General features: G+C 47.5%; 1 protein-coding gene across 2 annotated transcripts in view; it reads right to left on the bottom strand.

Moving 5' to 3' along the window:
• Positions 1-1,853: 1,853 nt before the first annotated feature.
• Positions 1,854-20,955, bottom strand: part of LOC144114794 (follistatin-related protein 5-like) — a 304,172-nt gene continuing 285,070 nt past the window's right edge. For both annotated transcript variants that reach the window (XM_077648758.1, XM_077648757.1), the window contains exons 10-14: positions 19,444-19,703; positions 17,262-17,447; positions 11,104-11,284; positions 9,633-9,839; positions 1,854-6,451 (exon numbers count right to left, since the gene is read on the bottom strand). In XM_077648758.1, the coding sequence (XP_077504884.1) occupies positions 6,087-6,451; positions 9,633-9,839; positions 11,104-11,284; positions 17,262-17,447; positions 19,444-19,703 (1,199 nt within the window). In that variant the 3' untranslated portion in view covers positions 1,854-6,086. The remainder of the gene's footprint in view (positions 6,452-9,632; positions 9,840-11,103; positions 11,285-17,261; positions 17,448-19,443; positions 19,704-20,955) is intronic.

The following is a 20,955-nucleotide window of genomic DNA, read 5'->3' as shown; positions in this document are numbered from 1 at the left end:
ACCTCACCAAAGACTGTGAACAGGTAGCCGCGACGCTCTGTAATGTTCGTTTTTTCGTGTCTCTTGTTCAAAGCCGCCGTCACATGACCTTATCACTTTACTTCCTCCGAAAAACGACCAGGTTTATCTGGAATGATTGTAGCTGTGTCCAGCTGTCTTTACGGTGTTAGACACTGTCGTAGGTGTTGCAGGCGCCGTATCCAGAAAATTTGTCGACCCTTTAAATTGAGCACGGCAGGGAGTTCGTCCAATAAACAATTTTAATTATACACCCGCCTGATAGTCTTTGTCTACTCCTGTGCCTGCAACTACAATCACAAGAAAATATCTGCTATCCTGTCCCTGGGACTGCGTTTACAATAAATATAAGTTATAACTGGCTGTGTCAGAGATCCTGCCATAATCGAAATTATACTCCCTGCAGTAAATTCGCTTGTACCGCGGCCCTGCTCAGCGGTGCGCGAAAAGAATTGCTTGAACCCTGGCCGCTACCCATATGTCGTCGCGTTTTCAGTGCTGCCTTCCGCCCTGATTGATAGCAATCTCCACAAAAAGGCAATCTTTCTAAAAAGACAGTTATGTTGCGGCCACTAGCCTCACTACAGTCATTCAAGAATTTTCTTTCTGGCAGGGCTCTAAAAAGCTTTGTGCAGAATAATGAGAACGGATATTCTGGCCCTTCTGTGCATAAATCACTATCGGTCCGTCGCAGAGAAGAACCCATTTACCGTACGCATCCCAAGTTTTGTTAAGAGCTCCCGAGTGGCGAGTGGAGGGGCACAAGGTCGCGGAGTGACGAGATATCAGCAGCCTGTCCTTCTGCAGCACCTTACCATTTCATCAGGCAGCCTTCATACGTCTCATGCCACGTGTTTTTTAACCTTCGGTGTCGTTGTTTACTTGTTTGACTCCCAGTTCTTTTGCTAATGCAGCGACTAGCCGAGGAGCAGATCCACCAGTTTCGGACGCGATCCCGGCTTCGGACGCGGCATTTAGATGGAGACGAAGGTCAAAAAAGATAGTGTGTTAAGTCTTCCGCGCACGTTTAAGATCCCCGAATGGTCGGAGCTCACTCTGAGTCCTCCACAACGTCGTTCCGTGCAGCCTGTGGTGTATAGCACATAGAATGTCCACTTGCTGGGATGATGTTTCCAATTGATATAAAGAGGCCGGGTGTGCTGATCGTATTCTTCAGAGTCAGTTTCTGGCTAACTTGGCTTTTTTTTTTCAGTTATGTGCTCGGCTCATTCCGTTAACGCGGGCTACAGTGGGAGTAAGAAGGCGTATTTGAAGTGCTGCATGGACTGAGCGATACATTCAGCCTGCTGCACAGAAGTAAGTAATCGATCGCGTCACCAAAGCGAAGGCGAGACCAGTGCAAATTCCTACCGATGTCTCGCGGTTGTCTCTGTACGCGAGTATTTTGTTGCCTCCCGATTGGCTGGTTACGAGCGTGGGAAATATGCGACAGGATGGTGAAAACATGAAAAAGACAGCATCGACCACCAGCTTGCAAGACTCGTTTCGATATCTTCGAGTTTCGAGTTGTGTTCTAGGAGCAGTTACATCTGATATTGGCGATTAAGTTTACGTCTGAAATGAACAGAATTTACGTAGTTCCTGTAGCGGTTACTAAATGTTTCAGTAAGAGCACATTTGATGGGTGAACGAGTTTCAAGCTTTCTATCGCTGCCTGCAATCAAGAAAAGCAACCAAAACTTCTTGAATGGCGTCTTAAAAGACTCGAGTACATGACCTGCGAGATGGCTGCCACACTTTCTTGAGCACCTACCTGTACCGGCGGCCAGCGAAAGAAGTACAGCTCCAATGAATGATACGAAACACATTCAAGCTGCAAGTGCAACTTTTTTATTCAAGCATTTCTGTCACGCTCTCTTACGCACCTCATGAGCCGTGTGACAAGCAGACAGACGGTACCACGCATGAAAATTCTACTTACAGAAAATAATACCACATGTATACAGTCAGCACAAGTTAGAACATACATTTTCAGGCCGCGCTGAGTCGACAGCTCTCGCGACTTTGCCGAACGGAGAAAAAGTGTGCCGGCATTCGGACAGCGGTGGCCATCTGCGACTCGCAGAGCTTGGGCTCAAGGAGATCATGCCTGACCGGAGGACGAACAAGGGCGCGCGCAGAATGGAAGAAAAACGACACATTTCTGCACGGGGATCATTACGCTGCGTTGCGTGCTGCGAGCCTCTTGTGACATCGCTCAAGGCCCGACGAACCTACGTCGCGTGCGGCCTCCGCGACTCGTTAGGCGCGCTCACCTGTCAACTCCTACATAGCCGGTGGTGTGTGCTGGAGGCCGCCACGCAAGCGGGCTAGCTGCTTAAGAACGCCGCTTACGAAGAGTTGAAAGAGACCGCCAGAAGAACTCCTGAACTCGACGAGTAGCAGTGGACCACCTCTGAATGATTAAGCATTTTGTTTTTTTTCTCTCTCTCTCTCTCTTTGTTGTCATGTTGAGATCGAGAAGATGCGAGGAAAACGGAGCGACAAACGAGGACGAAAGTAGCGCACACATGACAGGACCAGCGCCTGTCGTGTGTGTTCTACTTTTGTCCTCGTTCGTTGCGCAGTTTTCATTACACCTTCAAGCACGAACCAACTAGCCCGAGTGAGAGTTTTACTTGAGACCGAGGAATCGTCGGAACAGTTGCACAACCAAAAGAGCGAACTTGATATTCGTTGCCGATTTAAGAGTATCGCGTGCATGGTAGCTCTTTCTAGGCGTCCTTGCGCAGAAAGCCATGCGCGCCGTTGATGCTGAAAATAAATCGTGTGCAAACTGCGGCCGCTATTTGATTAGGTTGTGTTACGTGATCACAATTTGCCTTTGTCCAATAAAGAGCCTTCCCACATTTGCTGATTTATGTAAAAATATATAAAGATCAAATACACTAATCTAAATCAAGTCCGTCTTAACTGTATGACATTTGAAGTAGAGAGTTTCTTTCGCTTGATCTCAATTAAGCTGAAAATTGATGTTACTAGTCGCCAGCATAATCAGTAACAGACATCCAAGCGGTGTTATTTTTGCTGTGTAAATATTCTCAACAAATTCAGCTCTAGGAGAGTTCAGACATGTGACTCAAAGCATACTTCCTTGTTCACAAGGAGCATCAAAAACGCTAATATATGTGCGTTCTAGCACAGTTCTTTTATTTATGCCACATACACATCAATGCACTTCCGAAAAGCACACCTGAAGAATTATATATAGCGAAACCAGTTGGTCTACATTTGCGCCTTAACGCAACATATCTCCATTGTAACTTCAAATACGCATATTTACATGTGCGACACTACACGAACGAGCATTGAAGACTAGAATTGCAGTCATGTAGGTTTAAAAAAAAAAGAGAAAATAAAAACAGTTTTTTATGGTACACATATGATTCTGACTCGATCAAGTGGATGCAGGACATTATCGGACGAACATGCCTTTTTCGCAGCGTTTTGAAGCTCACCTAAAACATTTAAATTCATTTTCCAGAGAAGACCAAAAAAAAAAGCGCTTTCCTGTGAATATGCGTGCGTACTACGCAGTCGTCGTTATCTACGGACATGCCGAGCCATTTTCAAGAAAGTGAACAAGTTTTGAAGACCCCCACAACTACGTGACAGGCCAACACGACGGTGTAGCATCGTAACACCTTCTAACTTGGCATGCGACCACTCGTGAAAGCCTACTTCAGCAGTGACGTCAAGCAAGAACTGATTTCGACCAACTGAGACATTCCAGGCTGAGGAAACCGCGCGGCTCACCTGGCCGCTAAAGTAAGCACGGGATGCGAAAACGAACACCACACCACGCCACCTCCGCATATTGTAGCAAGCACATATTTGTCCAGGTCTATATCTTAACGTGCTCTGAAAACATGACTGGCTAAGCCGGAGCTCCAGTTGGCGGATGAAGCCGAGTTTTCTACAGAGGACGCCGAGCACTGCACAACCCGAAACAAATATATATCGCTACAAGTTATGTACAACACGCATTTCTTAACCCTCGGCGGCAGCAAGTGCAATGGCCCTTCTCAAATGAAAAGGCCACGTTAGTAGGTCCTGGGTCCTTTGACTTCGAATGCAGTCTATCAGCAGCCAAGCTAAGAACGGCTAGTCTCATCAGCGCTTGGCTCAGAACCGAGCTGAACAGCAGCATTATCAGCTGGCAACGCTCGCCGCTACTGAAGGCGCACTGAACTCCTCAAGAGCCAGATCTCACGAGTCTGTCAAGTGAAACTTTCTCGCAGCTATTCGACTCTGGCTGTAAGCAAGTGGACCGCATTATCCTTATTCTTCTTCTGGCAATTCCCACTTGTTGAGGTACCTGCCAGTCTCACTCTGAACGCACTGACCGCAAGTATCTGATAAGCAAATAAAAAAACCCAGCCGCCTACATGGCACCTTCTTAGTCTTTTATCCACGCAACAGTGAACTCACAGGGGTACTGTCAGTGAGCATAAGCTATTCACGTTTCCCCAAATACATTGCATGCCGCCTGATTTTCACGTACTGGCATTTTATTATTCAAATACAACTCCCACGAGACTAGGTATTGCAGCTGGAAGAACATTTTTCATGGAATTGTCGATATAGCTGATAGCTGCAGGGGCGGCGCTTTTCAATTTAGCCCAGCATGACAAGCTGCACAACGAGACGTATGAATGCCCAACGGATGTTCAACTATGGGTAAGAGAAAAGTGCAAATGCTCGCAACACACGCTACTGGGACGACAGCGCTTGCTTCTTTTTCTCCTAAGGATAAGTTTCGTGTCATGAGCGTCTGTGCTGCCAAATTAGAGTGGATCTATACTTAGTGAAGTGCGGAAAAACCTGATGGCTATTTTGGTGCCCTCGTTGATTTCTAGTCGGCGTTAGAGTATAAGCGGTTTGCGAACAAAGGCATGCTGAGGACCAAATCCTGTGGCAATCCGTGCCATGTGACGTCGACGTCTGGCGCGCACGGAGCGCGCAAGCGGCGTCAATTGCTTCGACGCCAGCCTCCTATTCCCCCCCTTGAGTTGTCACGAGTTCGCTTCCGATAAAGATGCGCGCTCACACAGAGAAAATAACTAAACAAACAAAATCAACAAGACGGCGCATTCCAGTTCTCCGGGGTAGACAGCATGCTAGACTGCTAAGTGGACGGCGGCCTTCTTAAGCTTCGCGCAGTCTGTACCGAAGAGGATGAAAAACACAGCTCCACAAAATCGCTTAGGAAACGTGCATTCACGGCTAAAGACTACTTCTCCGCCTCCTCCAGGGCGACGAGTACTGCTGCCCCTTAGTGAAACTTATTGCTTGCTAACTAAAACTTAATAGAGGAAACGGAAACTCGCATATAAAGGGCACTGGAGTCACATGCGGATAGCTTGAAATTTTAAGTACGGACTGTTTTCTTGCATCTGCGGTTGTAATTCTCATAATTCAGTGCTTCCACATTTACGCCTGAAATTGTAGCCTTAATCGAGTCGTTGGCGATGAGTTCACAATTTATAAAGACCCTGTTAAATTAGCGCTTTCTCACGCAGTCTGCCCTAGCATAGAAGGTACCACTTGGCTCTTGATACTCTTCTGATCAGCCAACGACGGTGTCACTTTTTAGACTGACGCGTGTGAGCGGTTTCGTCGAGACCCTGTGGGCCTAAAGTTTTCAACAGCTGAGTTGCTCACCAATTACGCCGCTGCTGCTCGTCACAAGTGTTATGCCTTAATGCGATGTGCCACAACGGGCATTCTATAGCCACAGCAGCTCCCCTTCGCCACGGTGTTACGAGGCGAACAAGCTGCTTGGACATAGAAAACGCTCACAAAAGACTAACATGAGTGGGATGTCGGGACGAGTGCGAAGCAACATGCCATGCGCGTGATTTCGTTTCTTTTGGCGCGACTGCTAGGAGTAATTTTATGCGAGGAGCGTGTAGCTTGCTTCTCAGCCGCCTGCGAGAACCGGAACCCAGCCGCGAAAAAACAAACAGAGAGACAACCGGAGGCCGGAATCGTTCCAGGGGAGAGGAATAGGAGGAAGCGTGGCAGCGGAGAGACGAGGGAAAAGCTTAGGGCGAGCGCACCCAGACCATCATGCGCGGATGGACGACGTTGCCGATCTCGCAGTTGACGGTGCGCGTCTTGCCGTTGAGCACGAAGACGGCCTCGCTGGCCGTGGTGACCATGTAGGTGCCGAAGACGCCCGCGCTGCTAATGGGTCGGTTGGCGTTGCCCCAGCGCGCACCGCGCGGGTCGATTGCGCGGCCCGTGCCCGTGATGACCTCGACCTTGCCGTCCTGCAGGTTCACCAGCAGGATGTCCTCCTTTGTGGACGAGCTGGCGTACAGGTCGTAGCTGTGGCTCGTGCGCGACGTGAAGAAGGTCGCGTCGCTGATCTGCAGCGTCGTCTTCACGTCGAACAGGAACCGAAGACCTGCGAAGTGTGTGCAGTCAGCCAGATGTCAACCAGTGCGCGCCGAGAATGACGGGTGGAACGAACGAAGGGCAAACACCCTGATACAAAGTGATTCCGCTGCGCATTGGAACGTCGTAGAGTAGCGAGTAACGGTGCATTCTGGCCTCGCTAGGATTGTCGGAAGCAGTCCCGTCGAGTATAAGCCAAGAGGCAAAGTAGGTGTTACTTGCTAAGGCTTCGATTAGCCCAGGTGCCTCTATACTTTTAGGCAGACTCACATCAGCTGATGCTTCTCGGGGGCACTTATGCGCACGTGCATCTATTTTGCTTCGCTGCACCGAAACAGAGCATACCAATGAAACGCTCGCTCTTTGGCCTAATCCCTCGTTTCCGTACAAAATGCACAACTGTTAAACTCAAATGGGGTCGATGTAGTCCGTTCTCCTTTTAGATCGACATTCATGCCATTACCACATTGGAAGCCTTTGCGCTTGCAGCTGCACGACTGACCACACTACGCATATTTTGGTCCGATCCATTCTTTCCTGTTGTTTTCGGCTGTTTGCTTAAAAAAAGTTACATTACGTTCACAATATCGGCACAGGCGTCGTTGTAAAGGAAAGAGGTGCTGATAGCCTTACAGCATTGCCTGCAGTTTGTCGAGAGGCGTGACTTATAAAGCAGTCAGCTGGGGCAATGGGTCGAAACATTACTGCTGATTCTGACCGAGAAGCAAACGAATGCCCGAGATGTTTTTTCGGTTCTCTGCACGTCAGACGGGGCAACTGTATTATCGCAGCACGTCAAAAAATCGTACCTGCTGACATGCTGTGAAGTTTTTTAGTGAAATCGCCACACTTTACTTGTTTGATGAAGCAATAAATAAGCTACTTGCCACCATAATTAGCTTGTTATGTTCAAGTAATAGTTTCGTTTGGACTAGTTGGGTCATATTTGTTGTTTCTTTTTTCACATTCTAGGACAGTTGAATCAAAACGGCACGATTAGCCAAATTGAACACGCAGTGACATTAAGTCTCACTTGGCGCTTCTAAAAATATGCCTGACTGCATCTCCAACACCACTTGAAGCATCGCAGCCGCGCTGACTGCTAACACGAGGCGGCAGTACCGCATGCCGCACTTGCTATAACAACTCTTCTGTATACTAACGCCGGATGAGTGCAAAAGTGGAAATGCTCCTTTTTCAAAAGCAGCGAAACTATACGAAGCGCCGGCGGCTGCTACATTTTGGTTGCGTTCCAGATCTGAGTACGGTAGCGGTAGATTGAAAATCTTTGACAAAGAAAATAGCAAAGCGTATATTCCAGCGCTACTGCTTGCCACGTACCACAAATGCGCATGCGGGGATGGCCCCGAGGCGCCATGTGCGGGGAAGCTGCGGGCACACATGGCGCCTTGGAGCCAACTGCGCATGCGCAATGGAGGCTCGCGCTACGCGTGGTTCTGGTGGTGTGCGACACGATAAATGTATCTAAAGACTCTGTGTTTTAGTCATGCCACAGTTCTTTTGAGAAGTACGTCCGTATATGAAAAAAACTCGCGTGGCGACATTTCAAATCCTCAACTACTTGATAGACAAGCTGTGCCTCTCGTCTCAAGATCGCGGTATTTGGTAATGACCAAATTCGCATCTGCATAGGCCGCCGTGACAACATGGTACGTCCGCATGACGCCTCCAACAAATTTAACTTAACCGGAATATAATAGAGGACGTTTTCCGTCAATCAATGTCGTCGTGGCAACAAAGCAGCGCGCATCGCGGTCTCGCATGTCGTTGTTCTAAGTACTTGTCAAAACCACTGTTTGCGGCCTACTCTGTCGCATTCTGGGTTCCGCCGAGGCAAGAATGTTTGGCCACGTGATTGCTGCATCACGTGATCATTTCCTGGCTTCTCTTTCCCGTCATTCCGAAAAGAATAGTTTGAGATAGCACCTCCTTCCTCCATCGTAAAGCTGACTTCGAAAGCAGTGCAGCGCATGCGCACAGCCGTTATGTTTTCTTCACATCGCCGTCGCCGATAAAGAGCAAGTGCCGAGAGCTTATACTTAGAGCCAAACAGAATAAAATGCGCAGTCACTGTGCATGGGGTGGCAGTTGTTGCTGAGACTCGCGTGATAAAGTAAAAGTCTTTAGTCCTCTCAGCGCATGCTTGGGCACTTACATTTCAATTCCTAAAACTGGACACCACACAGACAAATGCATAGTTACGTGAGGCTTATATTCTTCAAACAGCATGTTTAATTGCAGGTTATTGGCCACCCTTGGAAAGAGTACGTGCAGAGTTAAATATGTAATTTTTTTAAGGGTGACCACAGTTATAAAGAATAAAAAAGTAGGAACGTTTTGGCGCAAGGGAAACTTAGTGAATAGAAAGCCCCTGCAAATTACAAATTCAACGTGCCATAGAAATGTGCAGTAGCACGAACAAAGCAGCACTCAGCGTGGAGCGACTTTTGCTGCAACGAGGAATCACTTGTGCATGCTTCATTGCATTCGAATAAATAATGTTCACCAGCTAGCTCTTCATAGTATTGAATGAATTCAGAACTTCATTTTCTCTTCGGCGCGAGTGCAAAGAAATCACTACTTGGAGTAAAATAATACCGCCCTAAATATGGTAGTGTCAGTAAAAGTGAGCTACAGATCACGAACAGGCGTCAAATGATATCACGTGGAAACTACACCTCCATGAGTCCCGCATGAATTCTGTAAGTCACAACTCAAGAAGAGAATTTTAGTTCAACTACAGGCGTGAGCTTCTGCACGTGGAATGTACCAGAGGTGATGCTAATTAACGCGCTCCATAAATGGCACGAGACAGAGGTTTAGCGATTCCGCTTCAACGCTAAACAATCAGGCGTCCTGACTTATAGTGATATATGTACCATAAGTAACGCGGGAAAGAGGTTAGTTAGGTATAACAGTTGGAAAACAACTTAAACGATAGGAAATCACTCCTGCAGCTCGCTGCATAGGACTACGTACGACTCAATGGCCACTTAACTATCTCAGCCGCGCCTGAAAGGGAAAGATGTCACGTGACATCTTTCTCCTTGTAACTACGAAGACCAGAACGTGGTACATTTTGCGGGCGTCGAGATCCTGCGCACATTGCGTGCTCAGAGTCATTGTTTGTGGCGCCGGCTGCCGTCCCCGGAGAGTGAGTGTACCATTACCCTGCTCAGTGACCTCCTGGGCGACGATGACGACGCTGTTGTTGGCGCTCTGCAGCGTGATGACGTGCCGCGAGTCGGGGGAGACGCGTGGACGGCCGAACAGGTTGGTCTTGTGCGACAGCACAGTGTCGGTCAGGTAGTCGAGCAGGATCTGGCCCATGGGTCGCTGGGTGATGGGCTCCAGGCACTCCAGGATCACAAAACCCCCTGCGAGTGCGCACAGCCGGTGCATCAGTTAAGGCAGCTTGGCACTGTAGCTGTTTCTTATTACGAAAGGCCCTGTGCTGCCTAGCCGGAGTTTTACTCGAGTGTATAATTTATTGTTTTGTCGAGTATTTACGATCTAGCAGAGGTCAGCATGTAGAAACTGGGCGGTTGCGACGGGATAGAGCAGTAATAGCACTCAGGAAATTGAAGAAGAGGCACAGACATACAGTGTAGAGTCCAGAATGCTGCGTACATTTTCGGTGCCTTATACTTGTATAACAACATATGAAAGAGCTCATCAGATTGAATGCACATAGCTTGAATGAAGGAGGGATGAGTGCTTCAAGTCATGCTGTAAATTAAAAAAAACGCGCATTAAAAAAAATTCAGCACTCACTGCGGAACCGAATAAATTAAGAAATGTCACGCGTTCTTTTTTTTTTTCGCTGCGTCTTATCTTTCACTCCGGAGAGCACCGCTCGCACGCTTTGGTGAAGCCTGCACCAACACAGACGTGAGTAGTAATTCTACGCGACTTTCCGATTGCCTTTCTTGTGGCCTGATCGGAGGTGTGCCGGTAAATAGTGAACAAAGAACCTGACAGCGCAACGTGGTTGAGGACCTCTGTACTCAGTGCGTGAACTAGTGCAAAAGGAGCCCCTAAAGCTCAGCGTTAACATAATTTAAGGCGCCCAACTCTGCACAGCTGGTGGCGCGGCTGCGCGGGAACACCCCCGCGCTAACCTCACGTGAAAGGAAAGCAGCCTTACAGTCTTTGTTAAAAGTTTGGAGGCCAAGAGGTTCGCTTCTAAGCCGTGTACTGTGACTCCTGTAACATTCGTGGAAGTCCTACACAATGGAGGAGGCAGGACCAGGAAATCTCTTACGTTCAGGAAAGCTCGAACGCTGTAGATGCATTACGAACCATACGGTGTGGCTCTGAAGGAAACCCCTTGGGCTCCAAACTTTTGACAAAGGCCGCTCATATATCAGCGGCTACGGTGCTCGAAAAAAAAACGTTTACTAAGTTTTGCGCCTTTCAACGGACTCACACACCGTGACACTCACTGCATGCTGTTAAATTTGGACCTTTAGCGCAGCATGTGCATCGGGGGTAAATGGTATCACAGGAAGTCCGGAAGCCCAAAGAGAAGTTGCAGTTTGAAACCTTTCACACAGGTAGTCATAAAGAGGCAATGTTTTCTCGAGTCTAAACGCAATCTTCAGGGCTGTTTTCGTGCGCAGGGCGGACTCGCGTGCGTACCCAGGGAGGCAAAGTCAGCGCTGGCTGGCGCACAGTTGTAGGGCGTCAGGTCAACCGTCTTGATGTACTTCATGGCTCGCAGGTCCATCTTGTACATGCCACGTTGGTTGGTGTGCACCACGTAGCCGTATTTCCACGGGTAGCCGAGGTCCTGCGCTGGCGGAATGAACAGCCCGCTTACCTGCGTCAAAGAAGGTTACGGTAAGTTAGCGAAGCTGCACCTTGCGATAGTTACGCTCTGACTGCGACCTCGTGCATCACAGTGCCTTCCATTGTGAACGTATGGGTCCGGCTATCGGGCCAGGGCTTGAGGTTTAATTACTGGAGAAGCTGCCCAAAATTACAGGGGTGAAAAATGTGCAAGGGGTCACCCGTGTAAATGCAACATGGTCACAAAGTAAGCACTGCCGCTTTGAATAAAAGCGGCGCTTAACGCCACAGTGTCTCTCGCCGCGTTGTGGATTAGCTCATTGTTAAGAAGGCTAGCAAATAAGATACAATTGATTTATAGTAAAATGTTCAATGTTGAAATGTAAAAAAATTCATCGTTGAAAGAAAATGTGTTCAAGCCCATTTTTATGCAATGAAAAAATATAGACAATAGAGTATATAAGTTTTGGTAAATATTGACTATATCTGTTAACACTATGTAAAATTTAAAAAAAACATAGCAGTCAACAACTATCTTTAGAACTGTTGCACACTTAATTACTATCGTGACCGTCTACAGACCTACAAAGTATACATAGGGACTTTATCTGTGAGAAGAATTACTAACTATAGCCCAGGCGACACACATTATCGTTCCAGAGAAAAATTTATTTGTAGAAAAATAATGAATAAGTGCGGTGCAGTTTAATCATGAAGGGACAGAACTCACCGCTATGATACCACAATAGCCAATTACCTTCCTGATTCTGAGCCATAATAACGCAACAGTTCTGTTTCATTTCTAACTCTCATTTTAATATTTTCGCTTCCGTCATTAACTCTGGCGATGCCACGGCCCCGCTGTCGCCGGGATGTGAATCGAAGGAAAAGAAGCACTTTGATATTCTGGTCCCGGTGCAGTACTGCTGTTAAGTTTCCCTCCGAGCGTAAGACGTGATATAGATATATCGCATCGCTAATTTACCGTTGTGCGCATTTTGCACTTTAGACCAGGTCTCACTTCTGCCAGACATACCAGAATGTGCCAAGACTCGCATAAAGTGCTGCAGGTCAGGCCATCACTCTGATTGACGGCCGCGTACCGTGTTTGTCGGTTGCTCAGCCGCCAAGTATAATTTTTGATCCCTCCAAACGGCGGCTAGCGGTTACGGTGTAATTTCTAAGGCTCGATCCCTTCACGGCCACCGCGTTTCGGTGGAGGCGAAATGTAAAAACGCCTGCTTACTTAGATTGCAGCGCGCCTTACAGAACCCTGCACTAAGGCGTGCCTCGTAGCCGCAGGTTTTTTTTTTTTATCAAATCAAAATCCATCAATCAAGTTTGCTCTTTGTTTTGCGAAAGCCATCTCACCAAGAAAAAATAAGACCTAAGTTCACAAGCTGCTCGTACGCAATTTCAATCCATAATTTGGCAAGGCGTTCACGTCAGTGAAACATGATAGTCATACTGTGAATCCATCGCAGTTATCTTGCGGGAGCTATGATATGAAGTGGTAACTAAACCACTCTCCTCTGAAGAACCGATTCGATGTGGAAATCCTTGCGAGCACGAACTGGGTATCTTTCGCGCATTAAATGAAAGAGCAATTACACTACGTTTCTGAGGTATCGTGAGGGGCTCACGAAAGAAATCGCGACACATTGAAATTTAATTACCGTAATGCGCGAAAAAACAAAAATGACGCATAGCTGGTATTTATCGGTTGGTCGTTGCTGCTTTCTTTATATGTGAGCAGCTGGACACATATCATTCGAGGACTGAGGGGCTCTTGACCTCCGTAGCTTGCATAAACCATGCTAGAATGTTCTGCAGTTGAGAAAGCTACTTGACAACATTAGCTAGAAAAACTAGACACCGAGCTTGCTTTCAAAGTATAAAAAGACGCTGCGTGATAGCTACACCGAGAGGAAATTTGTTGGCGCAGCACACTGCCGATTTAAAGTCCTTATAGCGTGCGTTTTAGTACTTTTATGATATCAGAAACACTGTTAAACTGTATTTTGAGCCAATCATAAACTGTTGGAGTAAGTTTCGTTTCTATGGACCGAACAAGCACGCTGCCTTCACTTGCGTGATAGCCACTCTTGCTAATACTGTGCTTCGCGGAAAAGAACAGGAAAACCATGCGGTAGCGTTGTTGCCTGCCCAAAAGGGAGTTTCTGGCTGCGTGGGGGTAGCCAGAGGGGAGGGGGTTATAGAGAAGCAAGAACGATGCAGCTAAAGGTGTTCAGCATGCCTAAGAGGACTTCTTAACAGTGACTGCTATTGTTAAGGTAATTTACACGTAAAGCCTGTTAAAATATGATTGAGCGATTCTTATGAGGGAGAGTGAGCGCGTGACGCCTTCACATGGTTTTCTCAGGTGGTGGTGGTCATCGCATGCAGTGCATTAAAGGGACTATGCAACGAATAAAAAGTCACTTGTAAATGTTTTCAATGCTTAGAAATGATGCTAAGAAGCATTCACACCAAGTATGAGTCTTCAGAACTGAGCCGGCAATTTATTATGAAATTTTAAAAACCGTGTTTTTCAAAATTCGTGGCGGATTGGTGTGCTCGTAGTGACCGATTTTGGAACTAAAATCGTGGAAAAAAGATGTCATACTACCCATGACGTCGCCAGGCCACCACACGCTCTCATTCGCTGGAGCCACGGCAGCCACGACGTCACGGGCACACTTCTGGTAGGCGTGAAAATCGTCTGCTCGTGCCGCAGCGCGACCCTCTCGGGCAAGCGCGAGCCAGGGCCATTGCCTTCGCGCATATGGTTTCAATTTTCCTCTGCCGCCTCCTTCTGTCTGGAGTTCCGGAGCCACTCGCACGGCTCTTCATGCGCACGCCTAGGGCTCGATGCCCATCGCGGCCGTAAAAGCGAGCAGTCGCGTCTCGAGGTCCGGATCCATTACGGCTAACTACAACAGACGACAAGCTAAGAAACCCGACGCGCGCCGCAATCTAGGAAGGCGAAGAGACCGGAGGGATGCCGCCACGCCGCCGACGCTGCTGCTGGGGGGCTAGGAGCGACAACCGGAAGTTGGAAAATAAAGGTCGGCGGATGACGTATTCATGGGCGGGGCCCAGTCCCAGAGCTGTTTTCTTTATTTCTGTCTGGTGCTCCTCGTGTACGAGTTGAGGGGGAGAGGACGAGCGTAATTTTTAATCGTCTATATCTTGGCTGTTATTGATGCTAGCTCAAAAATTCTTGCACTGGGGTGACGAGTGATCGAATGCCTATATCTCGCCTGCTTTACGCAATCTAATTTAATTTATTGCATAGTCCTTTTAAGGTCCTCGAAGCTGTGTGAGACGCCATAGCGGAGGACTACGGATTAATTTTGACCACCTGGGGCTCTTTTCCGCGCACTGACATCGCACAGCACACGGGCGTGTTTTGTGTTCAGCCTCCAACGGTATGCGGCTGCTGCGGCCGGGATTCATTCTCGTAACCTTGTGCACAGGGGCTGAACACTGTAGCCACTGATCCACCGCGGCGGGTGCTTGCTCTGTGCATGTGCACTCAGCTGGCTAAGCGCACCTTGGTCATGACAGTGTCAAGAGCACACAGACAGCCCGGGGGGGGGGGGGGGGGGGGGGGGGGCTCTTCGAGAGCCTCCCTTCAGCTATTTGTCTGAAGCAGGTATTCTCCACGGCATCGCCGTACTGATGACGACAGTGCCACGCTGCTAGAGTGGACCAGAAATATGCCGGCTAGCACAGAAGTGCCCACGCGGAGTTTGTTTGCTTTCTTGTTCACTGAGGTTGCAGTGTACGTTGAACCTCACGGTGGTCTAAATCAATCCCGATGCCTCCACTACGGCGCCTCTCATAGTAGGCAGTGTAGCTGCGGCAACTATAAATCCATCTATAAATTAGATATTCGCTGTGGGCGATTATGATGGATGCCTGTAACAGAGAAACGGTCACGGCAGTAAATCATCGATATATAGGGCGCTCAAGTCTGCATTTCCAAGATTAAAAAATAAACAGCTGATGATCCCTGCGCGAAAGACATATTTGCAAAAATTTTATGCGACCTGGTGGACATAAAATGAGGGGATAAATTTCGCCAGTTTTTTATGATCTATAATCATTTGATGAACTTTTTAGTCACTGTAGTTAGAGCGCATTTTATTTTAGAAACCTAGAGGCGGTCACATGTCCAACGTTCTTGAACAAAAAAAGAAATATTATAAGGTACTGGCGTAAGAACACTGAACGCAATGGTTCGATCTCCCTATATTCAGGGAAATCTTTATTTTTTAGCGTTTGCATCGCTCGCATCGGGCAGTTAAGACTGCCACAGAAAACCAATGGGGAACGACGGCTTTTGACGACAGAAAAAACGTCAATAGCACAATAATGCAAGCCTGCCGACGGGAGATCTGCGGGCATATTGATTGTTATAGTGAAATATTACGATATACGAAAACATTGCGCTCATAAACTCTTTCTCGTTCAAAAATGCTATTGTCTAGAATTGTTCGGAATGATTAACCAATTCTAGTTGATTCTCATGGCGTGCCTACCTTCCGAGGTATTCGCCTCCAAATTTCCAGCTCAATACAAGCAGTCACGCATGCAAGACGGCGACGAATGGCGCAGAACTCCCACCGGTGTGAAGCAGCTGTCAAGTATGTCATTTCGTCTACCAACGGCGCAGTGCAACAGGTGAGGTTGATAACTTGCCCTTTCACCTTGGGCTACCGAAATCAAACAAACATCATGGGCAACAGTTATGTCACACAATGAAGAAGCTTCACGCTGATCGTTTCCGCCTTGTATGGCGCAATCCGTGGAATTGAGGTATGAAATTTAGAGGCGAATGTTCCCGAACACGTACGGGCTACGGGAATTCCACCAAGTGGAATAATGTAGGAATACAACCGCCTTCTAATTTCGTCATATAGACTTGCACGCTAACTGCGATGATTAAAATTTTTATTAAGCGATTTTAGTTAATTGTGACAGTGACGGCAACAGACATCTTTCACTTCTGTGTCCGCCTGGTCGCATACCCTACCTGCAGAAACGGCTTTCCTGTACTGCTCATCGTTCGGTTGTAAAAAAAATTCCGAAAGCTTACTTATGAGTACACTGAAGATCTCAGCATTGTCTCGAAACATGGATAGATAAGTGCGGGGCCACTGAAAATAACTTTTAAAGAACTGCGAATTATCATAAAACAGACAGGCATGAAACCGCAAAAGCGGCTTTGGTGTTCCTGTGGGCTTTGATACGCATCTGCTTTGCATGTTGTATACATACCTAATATTTTTGAAGCGCTCCAGTAACATAATAACCCTTCCGTTTTATGTCAGTCTTACCACCGGGACAAAAGACACTGTACATCTCCGACATTGTTTTCCAGCCTGCTTCTTTCTTTCTATTGCGCTTTTTTTCACGGCATCGGTTAAGTATAATATGCACGCTTTGCCATGGGTTTGATTAAGAGTAAGACCAGGCCTTATTTTATATTTTCTCTCTGTTTCCTTTTTATCCATCAAGTTAATAACAGCCAAGATTATCTGTAAATCCAACGCTGGCATGCAGTGAGGGAAATGAAAGAAATAGCCGCAGGGCACTCACTGCTAAGACGCCCTACGAATATAGGCTGCCGTATCCAAGCGTGTTTACTTTGTGTTGCTTCCCAAAGAAACGTTTAACCGTTGAAAACAAGTGGTACACTGGGAAGAATGAAGTAGCCGAAGAGAATGTAGTGCAAGGTTGCCAGCACGATATCTATGTGCGCAGAATAATCGGCGATCACGCGCCAGACAACCCCCTCCTAGAAAAATCTCCGGCAGCGGCCTGAGAACGCCTGTTTCGTGTTGAGCCGACAAAGACTCCGCACTTTTTGTGTAACTCGGTTTCGCTGCAGCGTCGTATATCGTCGTCACACGAACATCTGAAATCTAGAAATTAGTCTGATGTGTGTTCTCCCCGCTCATAGGGGCGATTCTAATGCCGCTCCATGCAGCTCGGCGTACCAGGTCAAAATGCCCATCGACTGGCTCCGGGTGCACGGTGTGGTGCTTCTTCTTCTGGCTAGCGTCGCGGATGATCTGGATGGTCTTGGTTCCGCGGTCCACGGGACCTCGCCAGCACAGCACCCACACCTGGTCCAAGTGCGGCACGTAGTGTAGGTCCACGGGGAACTTGTCCGTCACCACCACCTACAAGCACCCGGCCATACATGACAGTGAGTCATCAGGGGGACATCGTGCGCTGCTCCGAATGCCGACACCTTTTAAGGAGGACACCTCGCAGTAATGCTCAACACAGTTGTGATCGAAATAGTCGGCACTCTTCTGATATGGCTCTCAATAAGATTTCAGCGCTCGTTATTGACACAACTAAATTCAGCTCCAAACTTGTCGCAGACTAGCTCATTTCATTAAAGAACGCACGCACGCACGCACGCACGCACGCACGCACACGCTTCTTCGCATAAAGTACCCTTGCGTCTTTGTCGGCTGCACAGGAGCCGTCTGCATGCCTGCGATGTAGCCCTGTCGTCATGGCCTAGAAGCGCTTGTCGTCTGAAAGGAGCGCCCGCAAAAACGTGCTCGATGCTAATTACGCATCTACAGGATCCTTCGTTTGTGTGTGTGTGTGTGTGTGTGTGTGTGTGTGTGTGTGTGTGTGTGTGTGTGTGTGTGTGTGTGTGTGTGTGTGTGTGTGTGTGTGTGTGTGTGTGTGTGTGTGTGTGTGTGTGTGTGTGTGTGTGTGTGTGTGTGTGTGTGTGTGTGTGTGTGTGTGTGTGTGTGTGTGTGTGTGTGTGTGTGTGCGTGCGCATCAACGATTATGTCGGTGTCATGCTAGATGCAGTAACTGATTACCGGTGCAGCATCACGTGCACATAATAGGAAGCGGGTGCCACTGCCGGCTAACATCATCCATATGCAAAGGGTATGAAGCCTTGTAATAGCGCTTTAGCATATGTAACTGCCTCATCCACAGTTTGTATATGCACAATTTCGCTCTTGGTTCGAATAAATCCTTGCGTACCCTCTTTAAAAGTACTCGCAGTTATCAACACCTTAAAATAAGTGAAAGAAAATCACTATGAAAAAATAATAGTTATTAACAGCAGACGTAATAGTAAAAGTCCTCCCTGATAATTATGAGAAACACCAATGGTACCTGGAGTAATAAAACTTTTTCGCCAGACTTCCATACGTTTATCATTGCCTGCGCAAAAAAGAGCGAATTCTTATTTTGCAATGCTGAGAAAATAATTTGCATGTTGGCGGCCATTTCACGCGACGACCCGAGTGCAGAATTCCAGCAAACGGGTGGATTTCACTCAGCTACATGACATAAAACTAATCAGACAGACGCGCAATTTTCTCCAGTAGAATAACTGGTAATTTTCAGAATGAAGCAGAATAAGCATATCTACGCTAAGGGTGAAATGACACCAAACTCACACTTCTGAACTCTTCAAAAAATCTTTACAACGAACCAGAAGCGCTTAGCGAACAAACAAGCGCACGGCCGCCTCGATTCCCGCGCGCCCGATCCAAGCACCCGTAAAAGACGTTGTGAGGTTCAGTTTAGCGCTACTATGTGGCGCCAGCAGTTCCATTGGTTTGCACCGTGGCCTTTATTCCGCCTCATAACTGCGCACACGGCGCCATCTCATGGGAGGCGGCGGAGCTATGCTGGTTGGCGGCATTTTTGACGAGGGCGGTCGATTCAGTGCCCCTCCAATTTACGTCCATCGGCGAAAGCATTGTTTCTGTGATCACATTTGTAGTGGTCATTTAGTATTTCATACCCGTGACAACACTTATGAAGAAACAGCGTCGCTTGACGACAGTTGTGATTACCGACTATACGTCAGCTAGCGATTGCAGTTGTCACTGAGGGTCCTGCGCTCGTTATATGAAAATAATCTAAAGTATGTGAAAGAAGTGCTTCTCTTTATCACGGGTCCTTCCTGTGAGTGGCACAATTAGCCACTGATTATTTTGACCGTGTCTAACTGTTAGCGCTAAGGATATGTTCAGAACCAAAAAAAGCTTGCTAAGTTCTGAACTAATGGTGGTGTAGATGTTTAGGAAGGAAGTCCTCGCCTATTCTGCATAGTTTTCCGTCAAGCGTTGGCGCTACTGCAGCGTACGCTTCAGCGACCTCTTAGGGATGCGCGAGTCAGGCTTGACTTACGTCGACGACGACCATCTGTATGCGTGAGATGATGAGCACGCGGCCCTTGGTGGGCTGTGAGACGTAGACGTATCGGTCGGCCACGTTGATGGCGCGGCCCCAGGAGCAGTTGGCGCCCCGGTCCCCGCACACGTACTCCTGCGTTCCGGGGATGATGTCCACGCTCTGGATCTGGTGGTAGAGGCGGCAGTTGTCCGGGTCGTAGACTGCCACGCCCCAGTCGTGGAAGGTGAAGAACCGACGCTCCTCAGACGGGGCGGCTGCACATGGGTGAACGTGCAGATGTTAGCGAACGAAAGTCATTTGAAAGCTGCGTTGTTTTTCACGGTTTTGCCACAAAAGTGATTGCGCGATAAATATATCTGGCTTCCTATTACTGAAAGCACGCTGTCGCAAGACTATGTCATTCGAGTACGGTAAGGCCATTAACGGTGTGCACATGCTTTGCGTCGGAGGGAATATGTTTTTCTTTCTTCAGTGATTATAGAAACGTTTCAAATGGTGGCAATGTGTGCATCGTTTCTAGGTTACCTACGAGAGACCTGATGCCGGTTTCAGTCAAGTTTTGAAGTAAGCACTCATGCCCAATGCGTGTACTGCTGCCTGTCAGAATCGGTGTAACAACACTGACTCGAGTAATAACGCATTATCTGCAGCGACGCTTCATTTCGTCTGTTCGCGTTTAATTTTGGTATAAGACTATGCACACATTCTTAACCAAGGGACGGTTGCTTCTTTGCTGGTTTTATAACACAGCTACTGAATGTCCATAACCCAAATGCTCTACAAATATACCCGCTGAAAGCCGAGAAACGAGGAAGCTTCAGTATGTTTCAAGAGAAGGTTACTGTGGTGATTTCTTCGTGCGTGCCTTATATTCACCGGCCATCCGTTCTATCGCGCACATTCTGCTCAAAATGATTTGTGACAACACGACACCTGTGGCAAGAGACATAAAGCAAAACAGCCCCTGCTATCGCCCCCCCCCCCCCCCTTTATACACGTCATATTACCGTCTTTTTTGGAGGAGAACATTGGTTTAGCTAAAGTATGCCAGAGAAGGAAGAGAAATCACACATTCTAATATGTGCAGGAAGGTCAATTGAGTATGCTCATCTATGCATGTAAATAAAGATCGCCTAACATGAAAAACATTTCGGAGGTTAAAGAGCAATGTTTTTTTTTCTCGGTACCCAACTCTTCGCCAGTTTCGCGCGTACGTACAAGAAATTTTTCGTCACTGATGTCAGCTGCTTGATTTTGCAGTTTGAGAAAAGTGACAAGAAATAAAGGATAAACGAAAATGACCACCCATCCCTCACTTTTTGAAAGCAAAAAAGAGCGGATTTAACTTCGTTTTGTAAACGTGTGGAAACAGAATGCGAAGGACATTACTCGTCGTGTATGCTGCCAGAGAATTCGCTTATTTCTGCTTTACATAAAAATTGTGTGCTGTTGAAACGCATTGAGATAGACCCTACACACGCCCATGTCTGTTGTGTCACAGTCTTT

This window comes from Amblyomma americanum, chromosome 1 (assembly GCF_052857255.1).
Source record: "Amblyomma americanum isolate KBUSLIRL-KWMA chromosome 1, ASM5285725v1, whole genome shotgun sequence".
NCBI classification, from domain to species: domain Eukaryota; kingdom Metazoa; phylum Arthropoda; class Arachnida; order Ixodida; family Ixodidae; genus Amblyomma; species Amblyomma americanum.
The sequence above is the reverse complement of the archived record's forward strand: the minus strand, read 5'-3'. Positions and strand labels throughout refer to the sequence as shown.